The following is a 23,929-nucleotide window of genomic DNA, read 5'->3' on the forward strand; positions in this document are numbered from 1 at the left end:
ACACTAAAAATAAAAAATAAAAACATTTAAAAAAAAAAAACGCTAAATTTCTTATCTAGTTGAAAAAAGACCACCAAGATGCAGCACATTACACTTACCTGGAATGGAGCAGCGTGGTATAAGCGGTATGACGGGAGATAAAGCTCTTTCCTCCTGCTCTTCCTTCACATCACACAGAGAAGGGAAACGCTGGGTGTCCTCTCCAACAACGCTTTCTGGAGAGGAGGCTGGAACAATGCTATCAGGAGAGTCACTATCCTCATCACTCTCCATTCTGTAACGTGAACCAAGTCAACATGTCAACCTCATGATGTAATCCTTGTGACAATGAGAAGCTACAGCCACCATCCAGAACGGTAACAATTGAAATCACTAGATGTCTCCTTCAACTGCCCTCCAAAAACATTGAGCAACAGCATTGTTTTTGCAGGGTCTAATATGAAATCCGTGGGATTCCTTAAGTAGCTTGTCCCAGCTGTCACTGACAATGGGTGCAAATACATGGGATTAAAAACGGCCTCAGCTTGATGAATGTCTGCTTAATGGTATATTCAGTATTGGATGCAGTTATATTGGGAGTGCTGGTATTTATGAACACTGACCGAGAACTTTTAATAAACCGCAAGGACCATACATTACCAATTAATGCAGGCATCCAGTAATAGCCAGAGGTATATAACCGACTGCCCTTAATACAAATAATACAAGTTATCCCAGTGCTTAAGCTGCAGCTTAACCAGCCCTTACCTGACATCCTCGCTTTGGTTGTGTGGAGGGGTAGGTAATGCAGCCAGCAGGTCCAGACTACGCTCTACTACAAAAACACAAAAGTAATCAGAGGCTGCTTCTGCACAGCTAGAAAGCATCATGCATTTTATCAAAGACAAGTCAAAAATACATGCATGCTCTAAAATTACCCCAAACCTTTACTGGGGGTTACTTTGGCTTAATGTGGTTCTGTTATGTTAAAGGGGAAGTTCAATACAACAAAAAACATGCTTAACCTTTAGTGACAGAGGGGTTTTATTGCACACGTGATCGGAGCTCTTTTGCTATTTTTAGCGTATCTTGGTTTAACCACGATTCCCCTTTTTTGCATGTTCAGTGCAGCCAAACGCACATATTTTCTTCAATGACAACTACAGCTCTTTTTATACCACACACACACACACACTTACATACATATATTCCCTTTGATTTCGTGTGAACAATATATTGAAAAACTGGAAAAATGTTTTATATTTTACTTTCTTATACAAATTAGGTGCCATTGATAAAAAAAAAAAAAAAAAAAAAAAAAATCCCCAATTTATGTCCAACATGGACATGCCTAACTCACAACACAAGGAATTGCAAAAACGGCTTACCTTTCTTAACTTCAGCTTCTGAACTGTTCTCGGCCTCCTTCTTAGCATCATTCAGATCTTCAGCTGCAGTCACGCCGTTCACCATTTTCTGCTGCACAGAAGGTGGTGGAGTTGGGGGCAAGGAGGAGGGAGGTGTAGGAGGATTACTGAGGTTATTCTGTGAAAGGGAAAAAAATAGGCTTAATATATTTTTCATTCTTTGATGCAACACCATCAAGAAACGTCCATTTTGCCTCTTACATTACGCTTTCACATACCTTGGTGAGAAGCTGGGTGTAATAATCTGGAATGCTCTCCAAGGCTCCACTGCCAAATGTTCCTTTAAGGGGACATTTACCATTAACAGGGCTACTACTCCCAAACGGGGCAAAGAGACTGAAATTAGCGGTGATAGAAGGTTCAACCAATGGCAACAATGAGAGCTCCTGTAAAACAGGGAAATAAAATCAGTATAAAAATTAAGGTTATACCACCAGACTTACGCTATCGCGAATAAACAGCCACTGTGTGATCGTCTACTTTGTGTCAAACCCACACTAGGAATAACGTACATTATAGTGTGGTCATAGCCGCAAAAGTACCTGCTTTAGCTGTTTCATGATGGCATCTGGAGATTTCAGACTGTCCTCTCTGCGAATCTTTTTGCGCGAGTTTTGTACTTTTTCATTGGCCTTCTGGTTTCTTTTTGGCTTGGCAAGAGCTTTCTTTCCAGAAATATCCTGCCAAATAAAAACAGAAAACAGTGAAAATACAGTAAGCACCCAATTGATCAAGAGAATGGTATTAGTTTATGGTATTAAAACATTTTGGATCAAATTACACAACAAATTAAGTACACTGTACCTAGCTGGAAAAACACAATAAATACTGGTTTTATAGAAATCAAAGTAGAGCTAACCTTTAATCTGAGAGAAAACTAGACCCTATTTGCGTACCACAACTTAAAAAGCAACTCAAATACTTAATAAAAGTAGAGGTATTTTTAACTGGAAGATATGCAAACTATTAGTGTTTGTAAGAGTCAAGATGAAATCTTACGTTATAAAAGTTTATTTTGTGAGCAGCAATGCGACGAGGTAGCAGAGGAAACACCCAACTGGGCTTGGGGGCCAAATATCTACTATCTCAACCTGCGGATCCCTGTTCATGGTTTTGTTTCTTATAAACATTAAAGTAAAATGCGCTCTGCAATACTCGCTAGAAATAGCTATACCTCAAAAGTACAAACCATAGCCATTTAATAAAGTTCGCCATTGTGGTCACACTCACCTCATTATTTTGCGAGACACCCTGCAGTTTCTGCTCAAGAACACTCAACTTGTTGTCAATGTGACCGTTGATGTCTGCGTGAAGACTTTCGGAACTGCGCTGAGAAGCAAGCTGAACGGTCTTTGCACGCAGCAGTTTCTGTAGGAGGAGATGCCCAGCCTCTGCCTTGGCCCCAGTAGTTAAATCGCCATTCGGCTCACCCTTTAAATCCTGGGTAACAGACACAGCCTCTTCCATACACTCTTGCTTAAGATGTTTAGACAATTCAGTCCTGTCTCCATTATGCAGAGGGGCAGGTAAGTCTACTTTAGTAGTTTGTTCAGTTTGACTTTCATCCATTCTGCCCTCTTCTTGAGAGGATACATTAAGTTCGGTGTCTGCAGTTTCCACAGGTGTAGACTTGTTGCCAATGTTACTTGATAACCCCACCTGCCGTGACTGTCCAGAAGAGGGTGTAGAGTCCAAAAGCTCTGTCTGTTTTACATTAAGGGTATGGGCTTGTTGGACAGTAGACTCCGGCTGGGTTGCAGAGCCCACTGGAGATGAGGACAAATCTGGCTTCTGGTTCTCAGCCAGTTGTGAAGATGAACTACTGGGACTAGCTTTGGCTACAGAAAATTCACTCTTAGACTGTGAGGCCATGACAAGCTCATCTGGAGGTCTGTTCTGAATTTGAGGTTTTGGCATTGGCATATTTCCTGTACATATAGCAGTGGGCTCTGATGGCTCCCTCTTTAGTGTTTGAGAACTTTCCAAATGCTGCTGGGCCTGCTGGCGAAACTGTTGAACGTGCATCTGAAGCTGTTGTTGTAGCTGTAACTGTTTCTCGGGTGGTGCCACAAGCATTTGCTGTTTCAAATGCAAAATTTGTTGCACTTGCTGAATTTGATGGGGTTGAAGTTGCTGCATTTGTTTTTGCTGCTGCATTTGAGTTTGCTTTAACTGCTGCATATTCTGTTGTGGGACTAGGTGTGACTGTTGAGTTTGTGCTTGTTGTATTTGTGACATATGCTGCTGTTGCTGAGGTTGCAGTTGCCCCTGTGCCTTTAACTGCTGCAACTGTGCCTGCTGAAGCTGCAACTGTATTTGCTGCTGATGGAATTGGTGTTTCAACTGAAGCTGTTGCATCTGGCTTTGTTGAGGCCCCACCTGTTGCAGTTGTGTGTTCTGTAAAGAGACTTGTTGCTGGATCTGATGCGGGTGCTGCTGCATCTGCATATTCTGCTGCTGAAATTGCACCTGTGTCTGATTTTGAAGCTGAATCTGTTGAGGTTGATGAAGTTGCTGAATTTGCAACACTTGCTGTGTCTGACTTTGTATTTGTTTCTGCAGCACTTGCTGTTGAAGTGACTGGTGCATTTGCGGTGATTGTACAGACTGTTGCTGCTGCGGTACTTGTGGCAAATGCTGCAAAGATTTCATCTGCTGAGTCATCAGATGTGATGCCATCAGCTGCTGTGAGTGATGTACCTGTTGAATCTGATGGTGCTGTACTGTCTGAGGCTCTGCTTCCTGCCTTTGATTGTGTTCCACTTTAATCACCTGTTCTGTTTGTTTTGACTCCTCCATTTGATTCATCTCTTGGGTTTGTTCAGTTTGTTGCGCCTGTCCTGTTTGTTGTGGTAATGGATGCTGACGGATAGGCGGAGAGCCATTAGATTCTTGCTGCTTAACTTCAGTCTGGTGCTGTACGGTTTCCATTTGTTGCACTCTTGTTTGAGGGAATATTTGCTGATGCATCTGCTGCTGCAGTGCTTGCTGCAGCTGAACCTGCTGCTGCATCTGTTGCGATTGCTGCTGCATCTGTTGAGCTTGCTGCTGCTGCACCTGCTGCTGCTGCATCTGTTGAGCTTGCTGCTGCTGCATCTGTTGAGCTTGCTGCTGCACCTGCTGAGCTTGCTGCTGCTGCATCTGCTGAGCTTGCTGCTGCTGCATCTGCTGAGCTTGCTGCTGCTGCATCTGCTGAGCTTGCTGCTGCTGCATCTGCTGAGCTTGCTGCTGCTGCATCTGCTGAGCTTGCTGCTGCTGCATCTGTTGAACTTGCTGCTGCTGCATCTGTTGAACTTGCTGCTGCTGCATCTGTTGAACTTGCTGCTGCTGCATCTGTTGAACTTGCTGCTGCACCTGCTGAGCTTGCTGCATCTGTTGAACTTGCTGCTGCACCTGCTGAGCTTGCTGCATCTGTTGAACTTGCTGCTGTACCTGCTGAGCTTGCTGCATCTGTTGAACTTGCTGCTGTACCTGCTGAGCTTGCTGCTGCTGCATCTGTTGAGCTTGCTGCTGCATCTGTTGAGCTTGCTGCTGTACCTGCTGAGCTTGCGGCTGCATGTGTTGAGCTTGCTGCTGCTGCAAATGTTGAGCTTGCTGTTGCATCTGCTGACCTTGCTGTTGCAACTGGTGACCTTGCTGCTGCACCTGATGCACTTGCTGCAACTGCTGAGCTTGCTGTTGCACTTGCTGCAACTGTTGAGCTTGCTGCTGTATCTGCTGTCCTTGCTGCTGCAACTGCTGAGCTTGCTGCTGCACCTGATGCACTTGCTGCAACTGCTGAGCTTGCTGTTGCACTTGCTGTAACTGTTGAGCTTGCTGTTGCAAATGTTGATTTTGCAGTTGTATCTGCATCTTTTGCTGCTGCAACATCTGCACTTGTTGCTGAGTTTGCTGAAGCACCTGTTGCTGCTGTGCTTGCTGAACCATCTGCTGTTGCACTTGCTGCAACTGCTGCAAAGGTTGCTGCAACTGCTGCATGCAAATTTGCTGTGTTTGTGGTAAGTGCTGCTGAGCCTGTTGGAGTTGCTGCATTTGATGTTGCTGCACTTGTGGTGCCTGATTAAGCATTTGATGCTGTGTTTGCTGCATCTGATGTGGTTGTACTTGCTGTATTTGTGGTGACTGCTGGACTTGGGTAATTTGATGCTGTGGTGGTTGTTGTGATGGTGGCGGCTGCTGCAGCTGAGACTGTATTTGTGGAACTTGCTGCATCTGAAGTGACTGAACTTGTGATTGCTGGAGTTGTTGCATCTGGTACTGCTGTGACTGTGGATGAGCTGCAACCACTTGCTGAGGCTGCATCTGTGGCATTCTGTATTGAGGTGGTGGCAGCTGTCTCAGATTTCCAGTGCTCTGGGAAGGCTGACCAGATGGAGATTCCTGAGACTGAGTAGGGCAGAATCTTGCCATACCTGGAGATTTCAGCAATGGGCTTTGAGCCAGCTCGTTTACTTGTGGTGACCCTGTGTGTTCTTGTGTCACTTTCTGTACACCAATTGGCTGGGTTTCTTCAGTGTAGCCTGTCTGAACCTGTTCAGGGGCCACCGATCCAGTTTGACGAACAGGGAAAGCTCCTCTGGAGGGCGTCTGAACCCCTGGAGTCCCATTGGAGGATGCTTGCTCCTGAAATGAGGTTTGTCTCAAAGCTTGGTTCTGAGCTTGCTGGTGTCTTTGAATGAGAATAGCTTGTAGCTGCTGCTGCTGTTGTGGGGTCAAATGTCGCAAATTTGGATTCTTAGCAATGATACCCTGCAACTGTGCTTTAATCTGAGCCATGAGTGGACTGTTTTGTCCCATGAAATTAACAGCATTTTGCATTTGCTGTGCACTTGGAACTGGCCTCTGTTGTCCTAATGGATGTGTCATGTGCTGTGCGGCACTTTTGGTTTGCGGTTCATTCCCTTGTGCCTGTGTCTGACTATGACCAATAACCCTCTGAGCCTGGGTCATACTTGCTGTCTGGTCCCCCATCACATTTTGTTGTGAAGCAGCAGAAGTAAGATGTGAGTCTTGCGACAGGTGATGTTGAGTGCTCGCAACCGTATCTATACCTTGCTGTGGGGTTGGAAGAACAATGCTATGCTGTTGCCTTACAGATTGCTGCATTGGACTAGTTACACCAAATGGAGCCTGTAGGTGATCCTGTGGTTGGTTCAGCTGCACAGCATCTTCCACTGGTACTGGATGTTGAGGATCTGTTTCTTGACTTAGAGAGAGACCAGAACTGTGATTCAGCTGTTCCTGAGATGGCGCATCTCTAGAATCCTGGCTAGCTGGGCTGCATGTTGGCTGCTGTTGTCCTTGAGACACCCGAGTGTCTCCATTGTTTTGTAGAAGGGAGCCCTCAGTCACAGCAGAATCACTAGTATTCAAGACCGGACCCTGTTGAGGGTGAATGTTTTGCTGACTTCCGGATGGTGCAGTAGCTTGCATTTGTCCTACAGCTGAATTCTGGGGCATTGTGGACCCCGTTTGGCCTAAACCTATTTGCTGCTGCATGTGGGAAACACCAATTACATTTTGTTGAGGTTGTGATAGAAGCAGCCTTTGCCCCATCACATTTTGAGATTGAGCAGCTGATGAAGACCCAAGTACCCGCTGTTGCTGCGTAATTAAAATTTGCCTTTGCTGATTAGGGTGATGTTGTAATACAGTTGCTGGAGGTTGACCAACAAGTGCTTGCTGTGGCTGTGATGAGCCCTGCTGCGGCATTAACCCATGGGAATTTGTCATAAGCCCATGTTGCTTGCCCAATATTGTTTGAGGCAGACTGTTTTGAAAGCCAGGATGTTGTTGGGGTTGAAATTTCTGAGCTAGCTGCATCCTCTGCTGCTGTAGCTGCCTTTCTTGGATCATCCTTTGTTCCGGTGTAAGACCATGAACAGTCTGCGGGTAAAAGCCACCTGAAGTCCCAGGAACGGCCGTGCTGCTTCCTTGCGCTTGGTGTTGCTGTGGTATTGACTTAACGTATGACACACCTTGTTGGGCTTGCATGGATACGCCAGGCTGCAGACCTCGAAGGTTGCCAGGCTGTCCAATCAACTGGTTGTGTTGTATGGACCCAGCTTGTTGGAGACCATGTGCTGCCATTAGCTGACCTGGAGCCTTGGTGAGAACTCGTGAGTTTTGATTGGGACTGAGGGGCAGGACTCCACAGGTTTGCTGTTGCTGTTTATTCCGATACTCTGTCATCAGGTTTGTATGCTCCTTTTGCTGTTTACGGACCTGGGATGTGAAAAACAAATAACGTCATATTTGGATTTACAACAAGGTTCTGCAAAACTTTACACTGACATATAATAGGAACATTTCCAGATTCAAGATTGCTTTAAAATTAAAGTGAAACTGCAGATGGAAATGCCATTCTGTAGCTGTACACTTTCTTCTGTACCTAGCCCAAGGATATTTACAAACTAGAAGAGGGGACGCTTCCTCTACCGCAGATCCGATTATCAGGAAACATAACTTCCTGCCATGAGTCTAAAAACTTTTAATAATAAATGTTAACACTTTTCATGGTTGTGTTTCTAATTTAAAATGGGATTTAGGTCCCTTTGCCATTGCCAACAGAAATAAGAGCAGGTTAGTACAGCTTTATACAGGTGTAAAATCCCATAAGCATGAGACTAGTCCTGTCACCACACACACCTGGTCCAGTTGTTTCTGGATCTTGCTTTGTTGCTCTGTGACTAGTTTTAGCTTCTCTGCATCTGCTTCAGGAAATTCACGTCCAGCTTTCTTTGCCGTCCGTTGTTTAGCACACAGAGCTTTTCGGGATTTCCTGTGAACCCCTATCTGTTCTTCAAGCACCTTTAACTGCATTTGCAAGAGCTGCTGCGTGTGGAAGAGCCACTCTTCATACTGACGTTGGTCTGCTTCATCTACAGGGAAGCAGAAAGTAATACCCGTTAGCCATACCTTTTAGTGATTTGCTTGATGACATTCTCGGTAACAATGTCTTCATACATACAGTTGTGATCAAAAGTTTGCATACCCTTGGAGAATTGGTAATAAATGTACCATGTTTAAAGAAAACATGAATGAGCCGGAAAAACATTTTTATTTCATATGGGATTCATATTCAACTGTAGCTTATAACAGAATGGCACAATCATAAAACAAAAGAAAAAATATTTGAAATGACCCCCATTAATTCTTTATACTGTGTATTGCCCCATTTAGCATCAATGACAGTGTGCAGTCTTTTGTAATAGTTGTGAGAGGCCCCAAATTTTTCAGGTGGTATGGCTGCCCGTTTGTCCTGGCAAAATGCCCCCAGGTCCTGCATTCTTTGGTCGTCTTGCATGAACCACACATTTGAGATCTCCCCAGAGTAGCGCAATGATATTAAAGTCAGGAGACTTATGGTAACTCCAGAACCTTCACCTGTTTCTGCTGTAACCACTGGAGGGTCAACTTGGCCTTGCGCTTAGTATCATTCACTAAGCGAAACTCCAAGAGCATCTCATGACCAGCCTTCGTGCGGAAGAATGCAAATTGTCTGCCAGTATTTTCTGATAACACGCTGCGTCCATCTTGCCATCAATTTTCACAAGATTTCCTGTGCTCTTAGAGCTCACGCACTCCCAAAACATCAGTGAGCCACCACTATGCTTTACAGTGGGGATGGTATTCTTTGATATAGGCCATGTTGACCTCTCTCCAAACAAGGCGCTTGGGTATGACCATAAAGCTCTATTTTGGTCTAGCGACTCCAAATTACTGCATGCCAGAAGCTGTGAGGTGTGTCAAGGTGTTGTCTGGCATATAGTAACCTGGCCTTTTTGTGACATTGGCGCACTAAAGTCTTCTTTCTGGCAAATCGACCATGGAGCTCAGTTTTGATCAAGTATCGTTGTATTGTGCTCCTTGAAACAACCACACCGTCTCTTTCCAGAGCAGCCTGTATTTCTCCTATCACCTGTGGGATTTCCTTTGTATACCGAACAATTCTTTGACAGTTGTGGCTGAAATCTTTCTTGGTCTACCTGACCTTGGCTTAGTATCAAGAGATCCCCACATTTTCCACTTCTTAATAAGCGATTGAACAGTATTGACTGGCATTTTCAAGGCTTTGGATATCTTTTTGTATCCTTTTCCATCTTTACTAAGTTCCATTACCTTGTTACACAGGTCAAGGCCATTTGGGTGATCTTATTATGATTTAAAAAGGAGCCAAACAAGTGACAATAAATGGCTTCATATGATCACTAGCCTTCAATAAAAGATTTATTTTGCATGATCACTCATTTTCAAAATCAATGCCTACATTTCACAATTTCTGCCAGGGTTTGCAAACTTCTGAGCACAACTGTATAACTATATATACACATACATATATACACATACATAAAATACTTACTGATTGCTCCTTGAACAAATGCAGGTGGATTGGGCCGAGGTTGAGATGGGTCAATGTTGGTCCTTTCCTAAAAAAACAGCAACATAAGATGTAGCACAAGATATGCCTATATATGGAATGAAAACCAAGGACAGGAACTGTTTTCTGCAACAATCAGCTTTATTACTCCGTAGACTTAATTGCCAAATACAAAAATGTACACTTACCTGTGTGGCACCAGCAGGTGCTTGACTGCTAGGTTCTATTGCTCCTGGAACTCCTAATCTTTGAGCAAGCAGGGATACCTGTTGCCTTTAGAAAAACACAATCACAATTAGTAGGGGCTTATAACAAGCAGTTTTCTAATCACGGTTTCATATATGGATATATACAAGACAATCCAACTGAATAACGGCCATATTTTTTTTTCTTTTTTTAAGTCACTGTTTGGAGATGTTAATACATAAGAATTCACAGAGTAATATAACCCCTATTGATTCTCACCCTATTAGATCATACCTGTTAATTCCAGGAGTGACTCCAATTGTGCCTTGAGCCATCACCTTCTTTATTCCCTTCAAAGCAACCATTTTTGCTTTGGCGATAGGATCCATTATATCATCAGCCGCAAACTTATCAAGATCTAGCAAGCAAACAAACACTTTCAAACATTTTGCAGCCTTATATACACTGTTTAAAAAAAGTAGCCAAAACACATTTTAAATAATTTCTTGCATAGCACACAGTTTGGAGTAATAGGAAAATTGAATTTCAGTAAATTACTATTAAATGCTGTTGTAGTCCTATAGCTCGTGCAGAACACCATTCCGTCTGCACCAGCTGGAGCAATAAAGGAAACCTGAAAATCTGCATACTACACGATTAACTGGTTTTAAAGGGGAACTCTCACCAATATTACTAGTACAAGATTAAAATTACATTTCACAGGATTGTGCCTGGTCCTTTTTGCATGTTTTTGGGCAGCTGCATATTAATCATTTATACATGCTCTACTTTTGTCATCTTAGAACACATCATACAGCCTGTGCTAAACAGAATTGTTCAGTCATCAAGCTCGACACAAATGTTTATGGAGCAACAGGTTTTATCCGCATTGCCATAATGGATCAGCTCAGTATAGGGATGTCTTTAAAAATAAAAGGCAGATTTTCTTAAAAATTTTTTTGGTAAATGAAACGCATACTACGTCTAGCAAACTAAAATGAAACGTGTTCTTTAAAGTATATAAAGACAATAAGTTAAAAACAGGTATACAGAACATTTTAGAAATGCTTTAACTATACAATACGCATATAGAAAAATGTTATATATAAAAAATCTATTTACCTGTATCAGGGAAAAAACTATTGGCCAAAGGCGGCTGCTGCTGCTGCATGACCAGCTGCTGAGGGTTGGGAGGTAGAACCTGCTGCGACGTTCCACTACTCTGTATCATGTGTGGCGCTCCAAGTAAGTGACTTTGAGGCATACCTAGGGATGACTCCAAAGCAGTGCTAGTTTGTGCTCCCACAAGCCTCTGTTGCAACTGTTGCTGTGGGGTTAGAAGCTGTGCAGTGGAATTCAATCCCTGATGTCTAGATGTTAGCCCATGCCCCACCATGCCGACTTGGTGGCCATCCGGATGTGGTTGAATGTGGACTGCCTGCTGTTGAGTTGACACCGCTGAAGTATTTATAACGGGATGCTGATGCACACCCTCCGGATGCTGCCCTGACATCAGCTGTTTCTTCTGCTGTTCATTTTTTTCGTGTTCTAGAAGGTCCTCTATAAGTAAAGGTAGCTCACTAGCTTCCAAGGAGCTCTCCATTTTGTCGATGTCGTCACCAGGAGAGTGGCGAGGTCCTTGCAGATCCAGAGCCCCATCATGCAGCTCAAACTTTCCAAGCATTAGGTTGCTCTGATTGCCCACTGCAGAGGCTATGTTTGATTCTTTGCTTTGAAAGAGTGATTCCGTCAGATTTGTTGTGTGGGCAGTAGTTGCACCTAGAGACTGGGGCACTGTTCCAGCCTTTAACAAACTAACACCTGCAGTTTTATCAGTGATATGAATAGCTTCTGTTTTAATGGACACTGAACTGGTAGCTGAAAACTGACAGGTGCTAGCATTCAGTCCTCCATCTTCTAACTTTGGTTTTAAGTCACCTGAATACGGCAGTTGCTTTGTTTCCACTGAGGCAGGCATTTGGCCTGCTTTTTCAACTCCACTAAAAGTGCGAGTACCCCCTTCAATTGCAAGATTACCTACTAACCTGTCTTTGGTTATCTCCACTTTTGCGTCAGATGGCAGCTCTTGCTGCACACTTTTAGGAATGCAGTCTGTCTTTGCATCGCTAACATCAGGATCTACCTTTAGCATCGCCTCCTCTTCTGCTTTCTCGTTGGCGGATTCAACCAGTCGCAAATGCTCATTGAAGATGTCCTTTTTGTCCCCTGTGTCCAACTCTGGATCAGTATATGCCAAGAGGTCAAACTCATCCCCATTTAAGAGATCATCAAGATGGGGGTCATTTGTCTCAAGATTATCAAGGTTGTCCAAATCATCATCTGCTTTTGCCACATCAAGGCTTAAATTGGCTAAATCATCATCCTCCAAGTCTTTGTGGGTGTCAAAATCAACATCTAGTTCTGGGGGGTCATCACAAGCGACTCGTTCACCCTCTAATGCAGGAACGGTTTCCTTAGACCCTTCAAGCTGGGCTGGACCACGTGCTGGAGCAAGGGAGGCAGGTTCTTGATGGTCTGGCAACCCAGTAGCAGTGTCAACTTTGGTTTGGATGGGTTGCTGGACACTAATCAGATTTACCCCTTGAGTAGGTGTATTAGACAAGACTTTCTGGTGCTGCAACAATGGATTTCTCATTATTGGTACTTGCAATGGGTTTCCATCACCTCTCATGACTCCTGGTGGCAACTGTGCGTTACATTGGTCACCTGGCAAATAAAAGCGTGGTCTGTTTTGAAGCCCAGGTGGTGAGAAAGCAGGTCCCAAGGGTAACTTTTGCCCATGATGTCTCAATTCAATATAAGGTGCACCCCCAACGGTTACGGATGCTGTAACCTGATCTGCTGGAAAGGGCAATCGCGACACCCCACCACTGCCAACTGTAGTTAGTGTAGATCGGTTCATTTCCTGGAAGCGATTAGGTGTCCTGTGGGGTGCAACTGGTGACTGCCAGATCTGCTGATGTTCAGAATAAGATCCTCTTGAATAAAATGCCTGGGGACCTTCTGTAGAGTGTCTGTAAAATAAAAGCGACCACAAGCAACATAAGTATCCAAATATGGGAGAGGGGCCTTTTAACATTTAGAAGGATTTGTAAAACTAAGATATGACTTCAGATGCAAAAACATTTCAAGACCTGAATACACATTTTAGCCATTATGATGTTAAGGATAGTAATTAAATGACCCAAAATAATGTTGATCTTTGCATAGGACTTTTTAAACCTATAAAGCTGAAATGTAATTTTTTTTTATGCAAAAAAATTAATTAAACATACCTCCCAGAAACATCAAGAGCACCAGAGGATGGGGTGGGCATTGGTGTGCCAATTCGATCTTCCGTGGGAAAAGTGGTTGGAGTTGCTGTTTGCCCAGAGAGTTTACCCACCACAGCACCAGGGGAAGGAGGAATTACTCCCAGACTGGACTTCTCCTACAACAAAGAAGGAAAGATAAATGATTAACAGGTGTACTTATTTTATAGCCGATAAAATACCTTGAGAATCATTTGTAAGTTAGTGTAAACAAAAATGCCAATTTCACTATAAGCACAACACATTCTGCTTTTATTATGCGTTTCAAGAGCTTAACACTAAGCAAATGCGCAAAGTAGGTAAAAGGGTTATTGGAAATAGTAAGTAGCACAGCTTGCATTCGATGCTCGAATCAGGGGTATTTTACCGGTGTCTGAGGGTACATTACAACACGACCAGCAGCATCATAGCTTTGCCCAATGGATTCCGCATTCCACCCGGCGTGCGATGAGCTCAGAGCAGCTGCCGCCGCTTCCTTTTCCTGTCGTAATGTGTTCCTCTGTATCTGCTGTCTTATGAGCAGTTCTCGCAGTCTCTGCCGCTGAAAGGCATAAGAAAAGGCCACTGAATTAAACTAAGATGTAATAAATATCAAATCACAACTCAATTTCCAAACATGCAAAGAAGCATTCAAAAGATATTTATACTAATACACGAAATGTGGAATTCTTGATCACTTTGCAAATATTTATAGGTTAGCACAGAGCAGAGCTGTCACGTTCTTACCAAAAGATACTGCCATCATCTGCTTAATATATATATGCTCTGCATTAACTGATATATGTTGAACAATAAATTAATAAAAGCTAGAAGATAGATTTTTGTAGCCAAGGTAACCACATTCTTGGAATATATTGATTTGATGAAAGATGACTTCATATAATCATACAACACCCTTTCAGACATGTTTACGTATAGAAGATGATAATATTCAGTAGATTACAATCATGGAAAGCTGAAAGACACACGGCTCCCACCCAAAAATGATGTCACACAAGCCAGGTAGAAGGTAGCATATACCTGTCGCTGTTTTTCTAGCTCTGTCTGGCTCAAGTTGCTTAGAGCAGTCTCAGAGGTGCCTTGCATCTCTGGCATTTCACGAACTGAAGCACCAATAGCATTAAGCATCCCAGGTATCTCTTCTCTTTGCTTTTCTGATGGAGAATTCAAGCTTGGCCTCTGACCGGTACCAGAAGGCTGATAGGAAGCTTCTTGGGGCAGAACTGAAGGAGGACGCAATGGAGATTGAGCATATACTTCAGATGTGCTGCTATTTCCTGATGAATGCGGGCTGCCCGAAGGGTGGAAAGAAGGGGCAGTGTTGCTACTAGGAGATGTATAACTTTGTGGCTTGCCAGGAGTGAAATGGCTGTTCATAGAATGGGAGGGAGAACTCTTCACATTATCTCCTGGGGAATGAGGAAAAGTGAAACATTGTTGGTTCTGGGAGTTTGTGTACACATTGGCGCCAGGAGAACGAGCAAACATAGGAGACTGCTGTTGGTTCAATTGCACTTTCTGGTGGAGTTCGAGTGTTGGTTGAAAACCTGAACTAGCAGGAGAGGTGTGAGTAAGCTGGGTGGTAGGTTTGAAACCAGTTTCTGAGACCTGAGGTCGAAGAGGTTTATGAGGCGGTGCAAAAGGATCCCTTGAGTGGGGTCGAGAAGGTGGACGAGAATATGGATCTGGAGACTGAAATCGTGGAGTGACTGGGGACTGACAAAATGCCTCTGTGGACAATGGTCTAGGCGTTAATGGGGACTGAGAGCTGCCCTGTGATTGTGGGCTGGTGGGAATACGTGTGAACGGGTCAGTCATCAGAGGCCGCGCAGTCATCGTGCTGGTTCCTTCCACTGATTGGGGGCGAGGAGTTAGAGGAGGTTGCGAGTAGGGGTCAGTGTATGGGGCAGCAGATGGTGGCCTGTACATGTCTGAATGATGTTGAGGTGATACCACCTGTGCCTGCATGTGAGAATCTCTGTGAAGAGGTGCAGGGCTATGGGGCTCTATTTGAGAGAGCCTGGGGGTTAAAGGTGCTTTGAATACATCACATTTAGTCTCTCCTGTCCCCTCTGATGACCCAGCACTATGTGGAAAACCAGGAGAACCAATGCCAACATCTTCCTTCTTGATCTGAAGTAAAATGGCATCAGATGGTCTCTTATGATCACCATAGCGTGAGGGAGACAGCATAGGCTCAGCAGGTTTGGTGGAACACTCAGATGGCTGGCACTGCTTTGGACCAGGACTTCCCACCAATGAGATGTTATCATTAGAGCCAGTAGGATAGCGTGGTTTAAGAAACGGTTCTGGGGTGAGTGGCTGGTGGTGGGGGGTGGCTGCGTTGCAAGCCTGATAATCCATACTTTGAGCTGTATGCTGTGTGTTGAGTGTAGGCTGGTTCTCTGATCCAGAAAGAGTCTGAAAGCCCCCACCAGGAGCTGGAGACTGCGTCAAGGAAGACTGATATCTGCCGTCTAACGAGTAAGCAGGGGAATTGGGAAAAAGCTCCTGAGATGGAGATTGAGGAGGCAGTTTGAAGAACACGTCACTTGGGGATTCTGCCCCTGGAGTGCTAGCTGATGAGGGCTTAAGAAACACATCTGAGGAGGAGGTAGACATCCCAGATCCTGTAGACATGAAAAGCTCTCGTCCTGATACAACACCAGTCCTAAAATCAGGAGCGCCACCAGGCTGAGACCCTGGTTGGATTGGCATCTGAAGATGAAGCATAGGGCGATCTGTTTTCCGAACATCAACTTTCGACTGCTTGTTTATCTGATTTTCTGCTTGCTGTACAAAAAAAAAAAAAAAGTTCAACGCTGAGTATACTGTAATAATAAAAACACATGCTAATTATGTATATAATATATATATATACATATACACACACAGATACTAGTACATCAGTAGCTGAAAGTTTGTTTTTTTAACTTTTAGTTCCACTGTTCTACTTCTTAGCCACACACATGCAAAACACACCACATGTAAAGTGGCAACTTAACACTTCTATATTGAATCTGTTACAGAACACAAATCTGCATGGCACTTGGATCCACACTAACATATTCAATACATAATATTCTTTCACTGTGTACCAAGACGTAAAAAAAAAAAAAACAAACATACCTTCTGAACTTTGCTGATACGGTGTGCTGCACGATTGTCTTTGGCCTTTTGCTGTAGTAGGAAATGGAAAATACATGTACAGTTAGAATATTGTTTTCCAGTACATGTCAAAATAGAACATTGATAGAAAATGCTCTTCAGTGGAATTTTTTTTTACCATGTCAAAGATGCAGGCCAGTAAGAACCAACAAGACAAAGCTAGTCAACATGTTTTAATCATGAGTTAACTATCCATTTAAACATGGATCTGCTTAATTACTACAACTAGGTCCATTCACCAAAACATAACCCAGTTTTTACATATACAACACTTACCAAATACGGAGCTTTGTCCGGAGCTGGAACTTTCCTCCACAGCTTCATGATCTGCTTACAACGACTTGACCAATCTACAGAAAAAGTTATAACGAAATCAAAACATAGCGCACCATCACTACACCGCACTCAGAGAAAAAAAAATTCATTTTGAGGACAAAAACCTCACAATAATGATAATAAATTGAGCTTTACTTTTAATTTTATTGAGTAGTAGCAGGCTGAAAAGGTCTTTCCTTTAAAATATTTTAAAATGCTAAGAAGTTCCCTATTGAACAAGCTTCAACAGGTACATCTACAAGGACATTTTTCACACCTGGGTATTCCTGTTTGAGGTTTGGGAAGTTTTTATTAGCATAGAGGACGGGTGATATTGTAGACAGCTCCCCTAATTCCTCATCTTTCTCCCAACGTTGTAGGCTGCGCTGGTTGTAGGAAAGGCCATCGGTTTCCCCCTCAGTGGTCGGTGTGGTTGGAGTAGATGCTGTAGTCCATGAACCATCAGTGTCACAGTGCTCAGGACTAAATAAACCAGTCCTGTTTCAAAAAGAACAATGGGGTTAGATAATCGATGTACTTTTTAAAAAAAAAGTTATTTAAATGAGCCCAAGTATTCAGGACCAGTTAAAAAATGTATAGGCAGACATCAGCGTCTACCTTAGTGATGTCCAGCTAGAAGCTTTGGGGAAGTCCACAAAGCTTCCGCAATGCTACTCACCTAGGATTGCCATTTTTTCAGGAAACTCAAAAGCAATTCCATCTAGTATACTACAGGGTGGCCTTTATATAACAATCTTAAGTCAACCGGACTGCTTTATTATAATGTATCTGCCAATTAATACAATGATGTAACTAATATATTGCTACGGTTCTACATTTGAAAATATTGCTTTCAAACAGCAGCACAGGGGCAGGAAAACACAAACAAACCTGTTTTCTGTGAAGCCAGACTGGGAAAAGGAGTCTAGATGAACACTGGGAGCAACGGATGCACCTGAAAGCAAGACAAGCATTTGGATCAACACAACGATATAAGGCATTAAGCCTCTAAACAATTCAATATAAAGCAACGAGTTACCAACATGGAATACAGGTTCTGCCGAAACACTGCAAGGTTCGGTCTTGCCATCCTTTATCAGAAAACACCACAAGAGATTCAATATACCTTGAACAAAAGGTCTCTGCTGTTGAGGCTGGGTAACGGCTCCAGGAACAGGTGACCCCTCAACCCTTCCTGTAGCACTGCTCCCAGTCTGCTCCCGATCTGTGGTACCTAGCACATCCTTCAGAAGCTGTTGCATGTCTGTGCTTTCCATCTTAGGCAGCTCTGTATATAAAGAGGGAAGACAAGTTGCAGCGTGGTCACAGGAATGCAAAGCATTCATTTAAACAGTGATACAGGGGGATGAAAGAGGTGCACAGCATAATGCCCTGCCAGAACAACGGTGCTGAAATTAAACAAACCAAGAAAAGATAACCACTGCAAGGAAAAGAAATAAAAAAAAAAGAAAAAAAGGGCTTGAAGATACGATGGTTTACTTACAAGTTTTGGCAGGCTTAAAGCTCATAATTTTCAGTTTGTGGAACATAAATAATTTACTAGGAAACATGCACATCAGAAAAGGAGGAAAGAACACAATTTACAATTTATGTATCCAAACCAAATTGGTGGCAACATCTAGGAAACAAATTCCACAAGGACACTTTCCTTCCCAGCATTGACCAGACTGCGAGGAACTAAACCACATTCCAAAAGGGATAGTGGCTAAAACCATGGTAAAATCGAGCCATCCAACGCAGAGAGGAAAAAAGGCACCTACAGCTCAATATCACACACCATAGAAAAAGGGTGGGAGAAAGTGATAGAAGGGAAGAGACCAACCCTCCGTGGAGATTTTATCCAGATCCGAGCCGAGGGCTCCCTCTGGGTACAGCACTGGGATTCTCTCTCCGGGGTGGGTAACAGCAGCAACATTCGAGGTCTCAGTCGCTGACGTATCCTCTGCGGGGAGGGGCAGATAAATCACTATTTGTCCACTTGTCAGAAAATGGTATCAGGAGTTGATCGCCTATCCAAAATGTAGCACTCCCAACGTTCAAAATAAAAGTTCTTTGTGGAAACTACTAAACATAAAAATCTCCTTGTCATTACTCCTTCAAAATTATGCCTGATATTTCAACTGCAAATGGTGAGGATTATTTTTTTTTTTTTTTTTTTTTTTTTTTTTTTTTTTTTTTTTTTTTACACAAACAATCTTTTCAGGTAAAGGTACAGTAATTGCCACAAAACCCTCACCACCCAATAGTGACAAAGTTTAGCACACCTGAATTTTCAGCTTTTGTCTCATTGCCGTCTGCTTCTTCGGGTGGTAAGGAAGTAGCTGGGATGACAGTCTCCTCTGGCAAGTGATAAAATTGAAGGTTAATCATAAGGAATCTCGGAATTCCAAAAACAAAATACAATCACAACCCAAACATTTGACTGTTATTACTGTATGACTTACCTGTGGCTTGTTGGGGTACTTGTGAAGGGTGCGCAGTTGCACCAAGTGATGGACAGGGGAGACACGGCACAGGCTTTGCCTTCTGTACTAGCGGCCGTGCAGCTAGGAGAGCCTGCTTACTAATATCCATCAACTCCTTCCCAAAAAATGCTTCCTGTGAAAAAAAAGAATCCCTCTTACATATATGTAGAGAAAATATATTTCAAGGCTGAAACTGTCACATGACTGGGGAACATTTTGTGCGATTTGTTTCATTTTAAAAGCAATTGCAAAAATCTCAAAAAGTAAAATCCAAATTAAAGGGCTGTTTTCCTATTCTGTAAAAAGCAAACATGTAATTTTTTATTTTTTTAGGGTAAAAATAAAGTCCTTACAACCTAGGACTACAGGTTACAGTTAAGCAGCACCAGGGGAAAAAAGAATGGAATAGACTATAGACTCTGCCTTTTTTGGATGCAATGTTATTAGGGAAGACTCTAAAAACCTCCATGCTTTAGGACACCAGGGCTTTTCATATTTTGGTTTAAACAACTGTTCAAAGTTTCCAAAGCATTACAGATTAATGAATAGTGTAGCTGGCTGGAAGATGAGATTTCGAGGAAAGCATTGAGGAAATGTGGGTATTCCAATAACCCTTTCCACAAATGCGGCCTCTTGGTGGACCAAACCTTGAATTATTTTGAGAACCGACAGGACAGCACCTTAAAATGCCTAAGAAAAGCTTTGTCCCTTGAAGTCTGACAGATAGATGTAGATAGAAGTTACTGCAGATATTACAAAAGCAACTGAGCACAATAAAACTGTAGTTTGTACCTATGGAATGGAATCTGATAGTAAAGTATTTAAATAGTGTGCTGCCTTAGGTCTGACAAAGGACATCATTCCTAAAAATGAGCTATGTTGTCTAGAGCCTTATTCCTTAAAAGTGGGCACCATGTGGTGGGCCTACTGCTCCAGAATTCAATGCCCAACCGCTTTTGGGGGTAGTTTGTACCAAGGCAGCATAGGCTTACTTGTAACTTTTCAACATTTGTACATTAACCGGTTTTACCCCAGAGTTATAATGCAGTCTACTCAGAGCCTGCCACCACAGCTCACCTGCAGGTACGCTGGAAACATATCCTCCAACTTGCTCTTTTTCCGGCCTCTCCTTTTCTTTTTCTCATCTGCCTCTGCAGCTTCTCCACCACCTTCTGTGGGAGTCTCAAGGGGAGCAACTGCAAAACAGACATTAGAAAGTACTTTACTGTACTTTCCTCCATATTCTCTCCCGCTCACACTAACTTCTGAACAAATGCTTACAATACAGCAGCAACCTTTACACACAGCCTGCTCACTAAGAGAAACCGAGCATGACACTGAGTTTGTACTTTGCACTATTGGAAATGAGGAGTTAATACCATCATCCATGTGCATGTCTTGATTCTGGCTCTCCCGACAGGCTTCCAAAAATGCTGCATGCCCTTTCTTTGACCGAGTGTGGGTTTTTCTTTGTCTGATCATAAAGCCACCAATACCTACGAAGAAAAAGAACAGGTAGCAGTCAAACAACATTTACATACCAGACTATCGATAATAAATGCTAAATAAAAACTAAACAGCATAAGGCTAAAAACATACCTGGTCTGTAAGGTTTTCTTTTCTTTTTCTTCCCATCTTCTGTGTCTTCAATCCCTTTCCCCGGCTCTAGCTCCCCTCCTGCCTCACGCTCAGGGCTTCCAGGAGGTTCCGTCTTGATATCACATTCCATAGCTTCAACAATGCAGCCTAACAAGATCATGTAAGAAATTCAGAAGTGCCCAGAAGATGCAGAGATTGTATATGGGAAAAAATAATAATAAGCAACACTCACCGTCTTTTGTTTGATCCTCACAGTCAAGCTCCCCTTCCTTCCTTTCCTCTGATGCTGCATGCTCAGGCCCATCCAAGAAGATCTCTCCCCCAGTACACATCCGCGAACGTCGAGGCTTCTTTTTTTGAATAGGTGACAACGTGAGACTACGCAGAACTGCCATACCAGTCTCTGTTAACCAAACACCTTCAAAACGGAAGTACTGAGGCTCTAAAGGTGTAGAAAATGCAAAAAGTTTAAAAAATGCTCACCACGTTGACAATTTACAGTTTGAAATAAAATGAAGGCCGTTACACAAGCACATTTTACCTGGTTCTTTAATTTTCACTGGACTCTCAGGAGGAATGACCGGAACTGAGGACAAAGGAATGTAATAAAAGGTTTACACTATGAGCAAATATGCTTTCTTAATACAAGGCTGGATATGTATCTGATCAGATTAACTACCTCAATGTTGGTAAGAAAGACAATGCGACTAATTTTGTCTCTAATTTTGCCACTTACCCACTGGCTTTACAATGAAAGGTCGACATGAGGCGCAGTCAAACCCTTCATCCGCAGCTTGCTCAACTTCCTCTTCAGTGAACAAGTTCTCACACACTGCGTGTAACCATCTATGGGCAACAGCGTTAACAAATATTACATTCTGAATTCTGAAAACAATAAACAGATAATTGCAAAAAAAAAAAAGCAATTTACCGCTCGCAGTTTTGACACTGGATGAGAAGATCTCCTTCCTGGTATTTGACGTGGCAAACTGGACAGTTCACCTGACTGGCACAAGGTGCACAATGTGTATAGTTATTTTGCCACTCAGCGCGAAACCCTGGCGTGAGCGCTCCACATTGCATGCAGCAGACACACCTAGAAGAGGATGGAGAATACAAACATTGGAGAGGAGGAAGCGGGAGCATCTCTCAAGTCAATGCATCTTGTTGAGAGATATACTTTTCTCATTAATGCCTGTCAAAGCATATTTATGTGCAGGTTACAGTTTACATAGGTACACTACACTATGCACTTACCATTTGCATTTCCAGCCACCTTTGGGCACGGTCTGCAGAGGTGGGTCCAGACAGTATGTGTGATAACTGATGTCACAGTCATCACAAAGCAGTAAACGAGAGGGGTCTGTGGCTTTCCCACACACTTCACAGACTATGCACTCCACACAACGCCAACCTTTCAGTAGCATCACCTTAGTAATCTGGAGGGAGGAATAAATAAACAATGTTCCAGGTACACTATAATGTCACGTCGCTTTCAACTGCTAAACAGACAAGAAACCCGCATGAACTCCAAATACAGAACTCAATCTAATTGGGTCCAGATAGACAGCTCTAATCTCTGCTAAAGGGTTATGAGTGGTACCAGAAGCCATGGTAGAAATCTGACCAAAAGCACATGAGAGACGTGGATATTTTTTCTATCTACTGGATGTTTTTCACCATTGAACTTGACACAAGTTCATATATTCAGATTTCTGGGAGCAATATAATGTATTCTCCAAAGTTTATTTCCCAGGAGGAAAAAAAAAATACAATTCTGACTTTCATATACAATAGTATGAGGCCTTGAAAAAATATTAGAAGCCAAGTAAGCTCTGGGTCATGCCATTTCACGACTGGCACCTACATTTTTTTTTTTTATTATTTATTTATTATTTTTTTTTTAAGATCAGATATTGAACGTTACGGGTTTATTTAATAAACCGGGAATTTCCTGGCAAGTTCCAGATTAAGTTTATCTACGTAATAAGAAGGGCCCAGATGAAATATTCTGGAGGAAGGGCTGAGGTGACTGCACAATGCATAATTTCATTAACACGGTGAATTCTAACAAAACCTTCCCTATGCATTATGTTGGCCTTCTTGCTGAGGTGCATAAGATTTAGCTTTTCATAATGCATAGCAAAGACAGGGAGTGTAAGTGTTGGTATCCCCTTTGGATGGCATCCCTACCTCTTCCTCTACAACGAGGAAAAAGAAAAAAAAAATATATCAAAGTGTGCTGAATTCGATAACTCAGCGACTGTTAAAACTATGTAAATCTGCCCAGGACTGCTAGCTAACATCACAACTGCCATGAAACTCATGACACCTGTACACGCACACACCTTCTTACTTTGTATTAAGCTGTTAATATAAATCCAAGCTTTACATAACCCAAACTTGCCCGATAGTCTGAATATACGAAAGAGAAGCACATACATTACACAGGTATACCTACCTTGCTGTTCACGCAGTAAGGGTGATAGCACTGAGAACACTGGGAGCACGCCAACAGATGCCCCTCTGGGCCACGACCAAAGCTGCCACACACAACACACATATCCTATAGGTCACAAAAAAAAAATACAATTACATGAGGCACAAAAGAGACAAAAATCAGATCAACAAGACTAAAAGAGGTATACATCAATATATCTCACCTGCATAAGTACAAACTTGTCTGTGTTGGAAAAGAGCACCACTGTGTTTTGCATGGTATCATCTTCCTCTTCCTCCTCCTCTTTACCAGGAGAACTTTCAACATCAGCCATCTGAAAACATAAGAGCAACAGTACAATTAGTGAGTAGACAGATGAAATATGGCAATGCATTTATAGCTTTAGACTAAATGGAATGTAACATGGAATAACCAGTTTCATTCATTCAATGCCGCTATACTGCTTTCACGCAAAAACAAGAGTTTTCTTACTGGAAGAGTCTCTATAGAAGACGTTGTTGATTTCAGTCGTGATCTTCCTCTGCCTCTGCCATTACTGGTGCTACTGCCTCCACGAGGCCGTCTCCTACCAGGGAAGCTGCTGCTCCGACCCTAAC

General features: G+C 42.8%; 1 protein-coding gene across 1 annotated transcript in view; it reads right to left on the bottom strand.

Moving 5' to 3' along the window:
- Positions 1 to 23,929, bottom strand: part of KMT2D (lysine methyltransferase 2D) — a 50,352-nt gene that overhangs the window by 8,539 nt on the left and 17,884 nt on the right. The window contains exons 13-44 of the mRNA XM_053456030.1: positions 23,805 to 23,924; positions 23,536 to 23,646; positions 23,334 to 23,438; positions 22,130 to 22,311; positions 21,804 to 21,968; positions 21,609 to 21,718; positions 21,414 to 21,458; positions 21,105 to 21,314; positions 20,873 to 21,019; positions 20,653 to 20,769; positions 20,351 to 20,469; positions 19,253 to 19,406; positions 19,073 to 19,147; positions 18,631 to 18,750; positions 17,679 to 18,075; positions 17,065 to 17,285; positions 16,749 to 16,822; positions 16,434 to 16,484; positions 14,325 to 16,097; positions 13,672 to 13,845; positions 13,269 to 13,423; positions 11,095 to 13,007; positions 10,267 to 10,459; positions 9,975 to 10,059; positions 9,769 to 9,835; positions 8,055 to 8,287; positions 2,637 to 7,631; positions 1,949 to 2,086; positions 1,625 to 1,792; positions 1,368 to 1,524; positions 748 to 814; positions 99 to 274 (exon numbers count right to left, since the gene is read on the bottom strand). Of these exons, the coding sequence (XP_053312005.1) occupies positions 99 to 274; positions 748 to 814; positions 1,368 to 1,524; positions 1,625 to 1,792; positions 1,949 to 2,086; positions 2,637 to 7,631; positions 8,055 to 8,287; positions 9,769 to 9,835; positions 9,975 to 10,059; positions 10,267 to 10,459; positions 11,095 to 13,007; positions 13,269 to 13,423; positions 13,672 to 13,845; positions 14,325 to 16,097; positions 16,434 to 16,484; positions 16,749 to 16,822; positions 17,065 to 17,285; positions 17,679 to 18,075; positions 18,631 to 18,750; positions 19,073 to 19,147; positions 19,253 to 19,406; positions 20,351 to 20,469; positions 20,653 to 20,769; positions 20,873 to 21,019; positions 21,105 to 21,314; positions 21,414 to 21,458; positions 21,609 to 21,718; positions 21,804 to 21,968; positions 22,130 to 22,311; positions 23,334 to 23,438; positions 23,536 to 23,646; positions 23,805 to 23,924 (12,817 nt within the window). The remainder of the gene's footprint in view (positions 1 to 98; positions 275 to 747; positions 815 to 1,367; positions 1,525 to 1,624; positions 1,793 to 1,948; positions 2,087 to 2,636; positions 7,632 to 8,054; positions 8,288 to 9,768; positions 9,836 to 9,974; positions 10,060 to 10,266; positions 10,460 to 11,094; positions 13,008 to 13,268; positions 13,424 to 13,671; positions 13,846 to 14,324; positions 16,098 to 16,433; positions 16,485 to 16,748; positions 16,823 to 17,064; positions 17,286 to 17,678; positions 18,076 to 18,630; positions 18,751 to 19,072; positions 19,148 to 19,252; positions 19,407 to 20,350; positions 20,470 to 20,652; positions 20,770 to 20,872; positions 21,020 to 21,104; positions 21,315 to 21,413; positions 21,459 to 21,608; positions 21,719 to 21,803; positions 21,969 to 22,129; positions 22,312 to 23,333; positions 23,439 to 23,535; positions 23,647 to 23,804; positions 23,925 to 23,929) is intronic.

The sequence above is a fragment of the Spea bombifrons genome, chromosome 2 (assembly GCF_027358695.1).
Source record: "Spea bombifrons isolate aSpeBom1 chromosome 2, aSpeBom1.2.pri, whole genome shotgun sequence".
Classification (NCBI taxonomy): Eukaryota; Metazoa; Chordata; class Amphibia; order Anura; family Pelobatidae; genus Spea; species Spea bombifrons.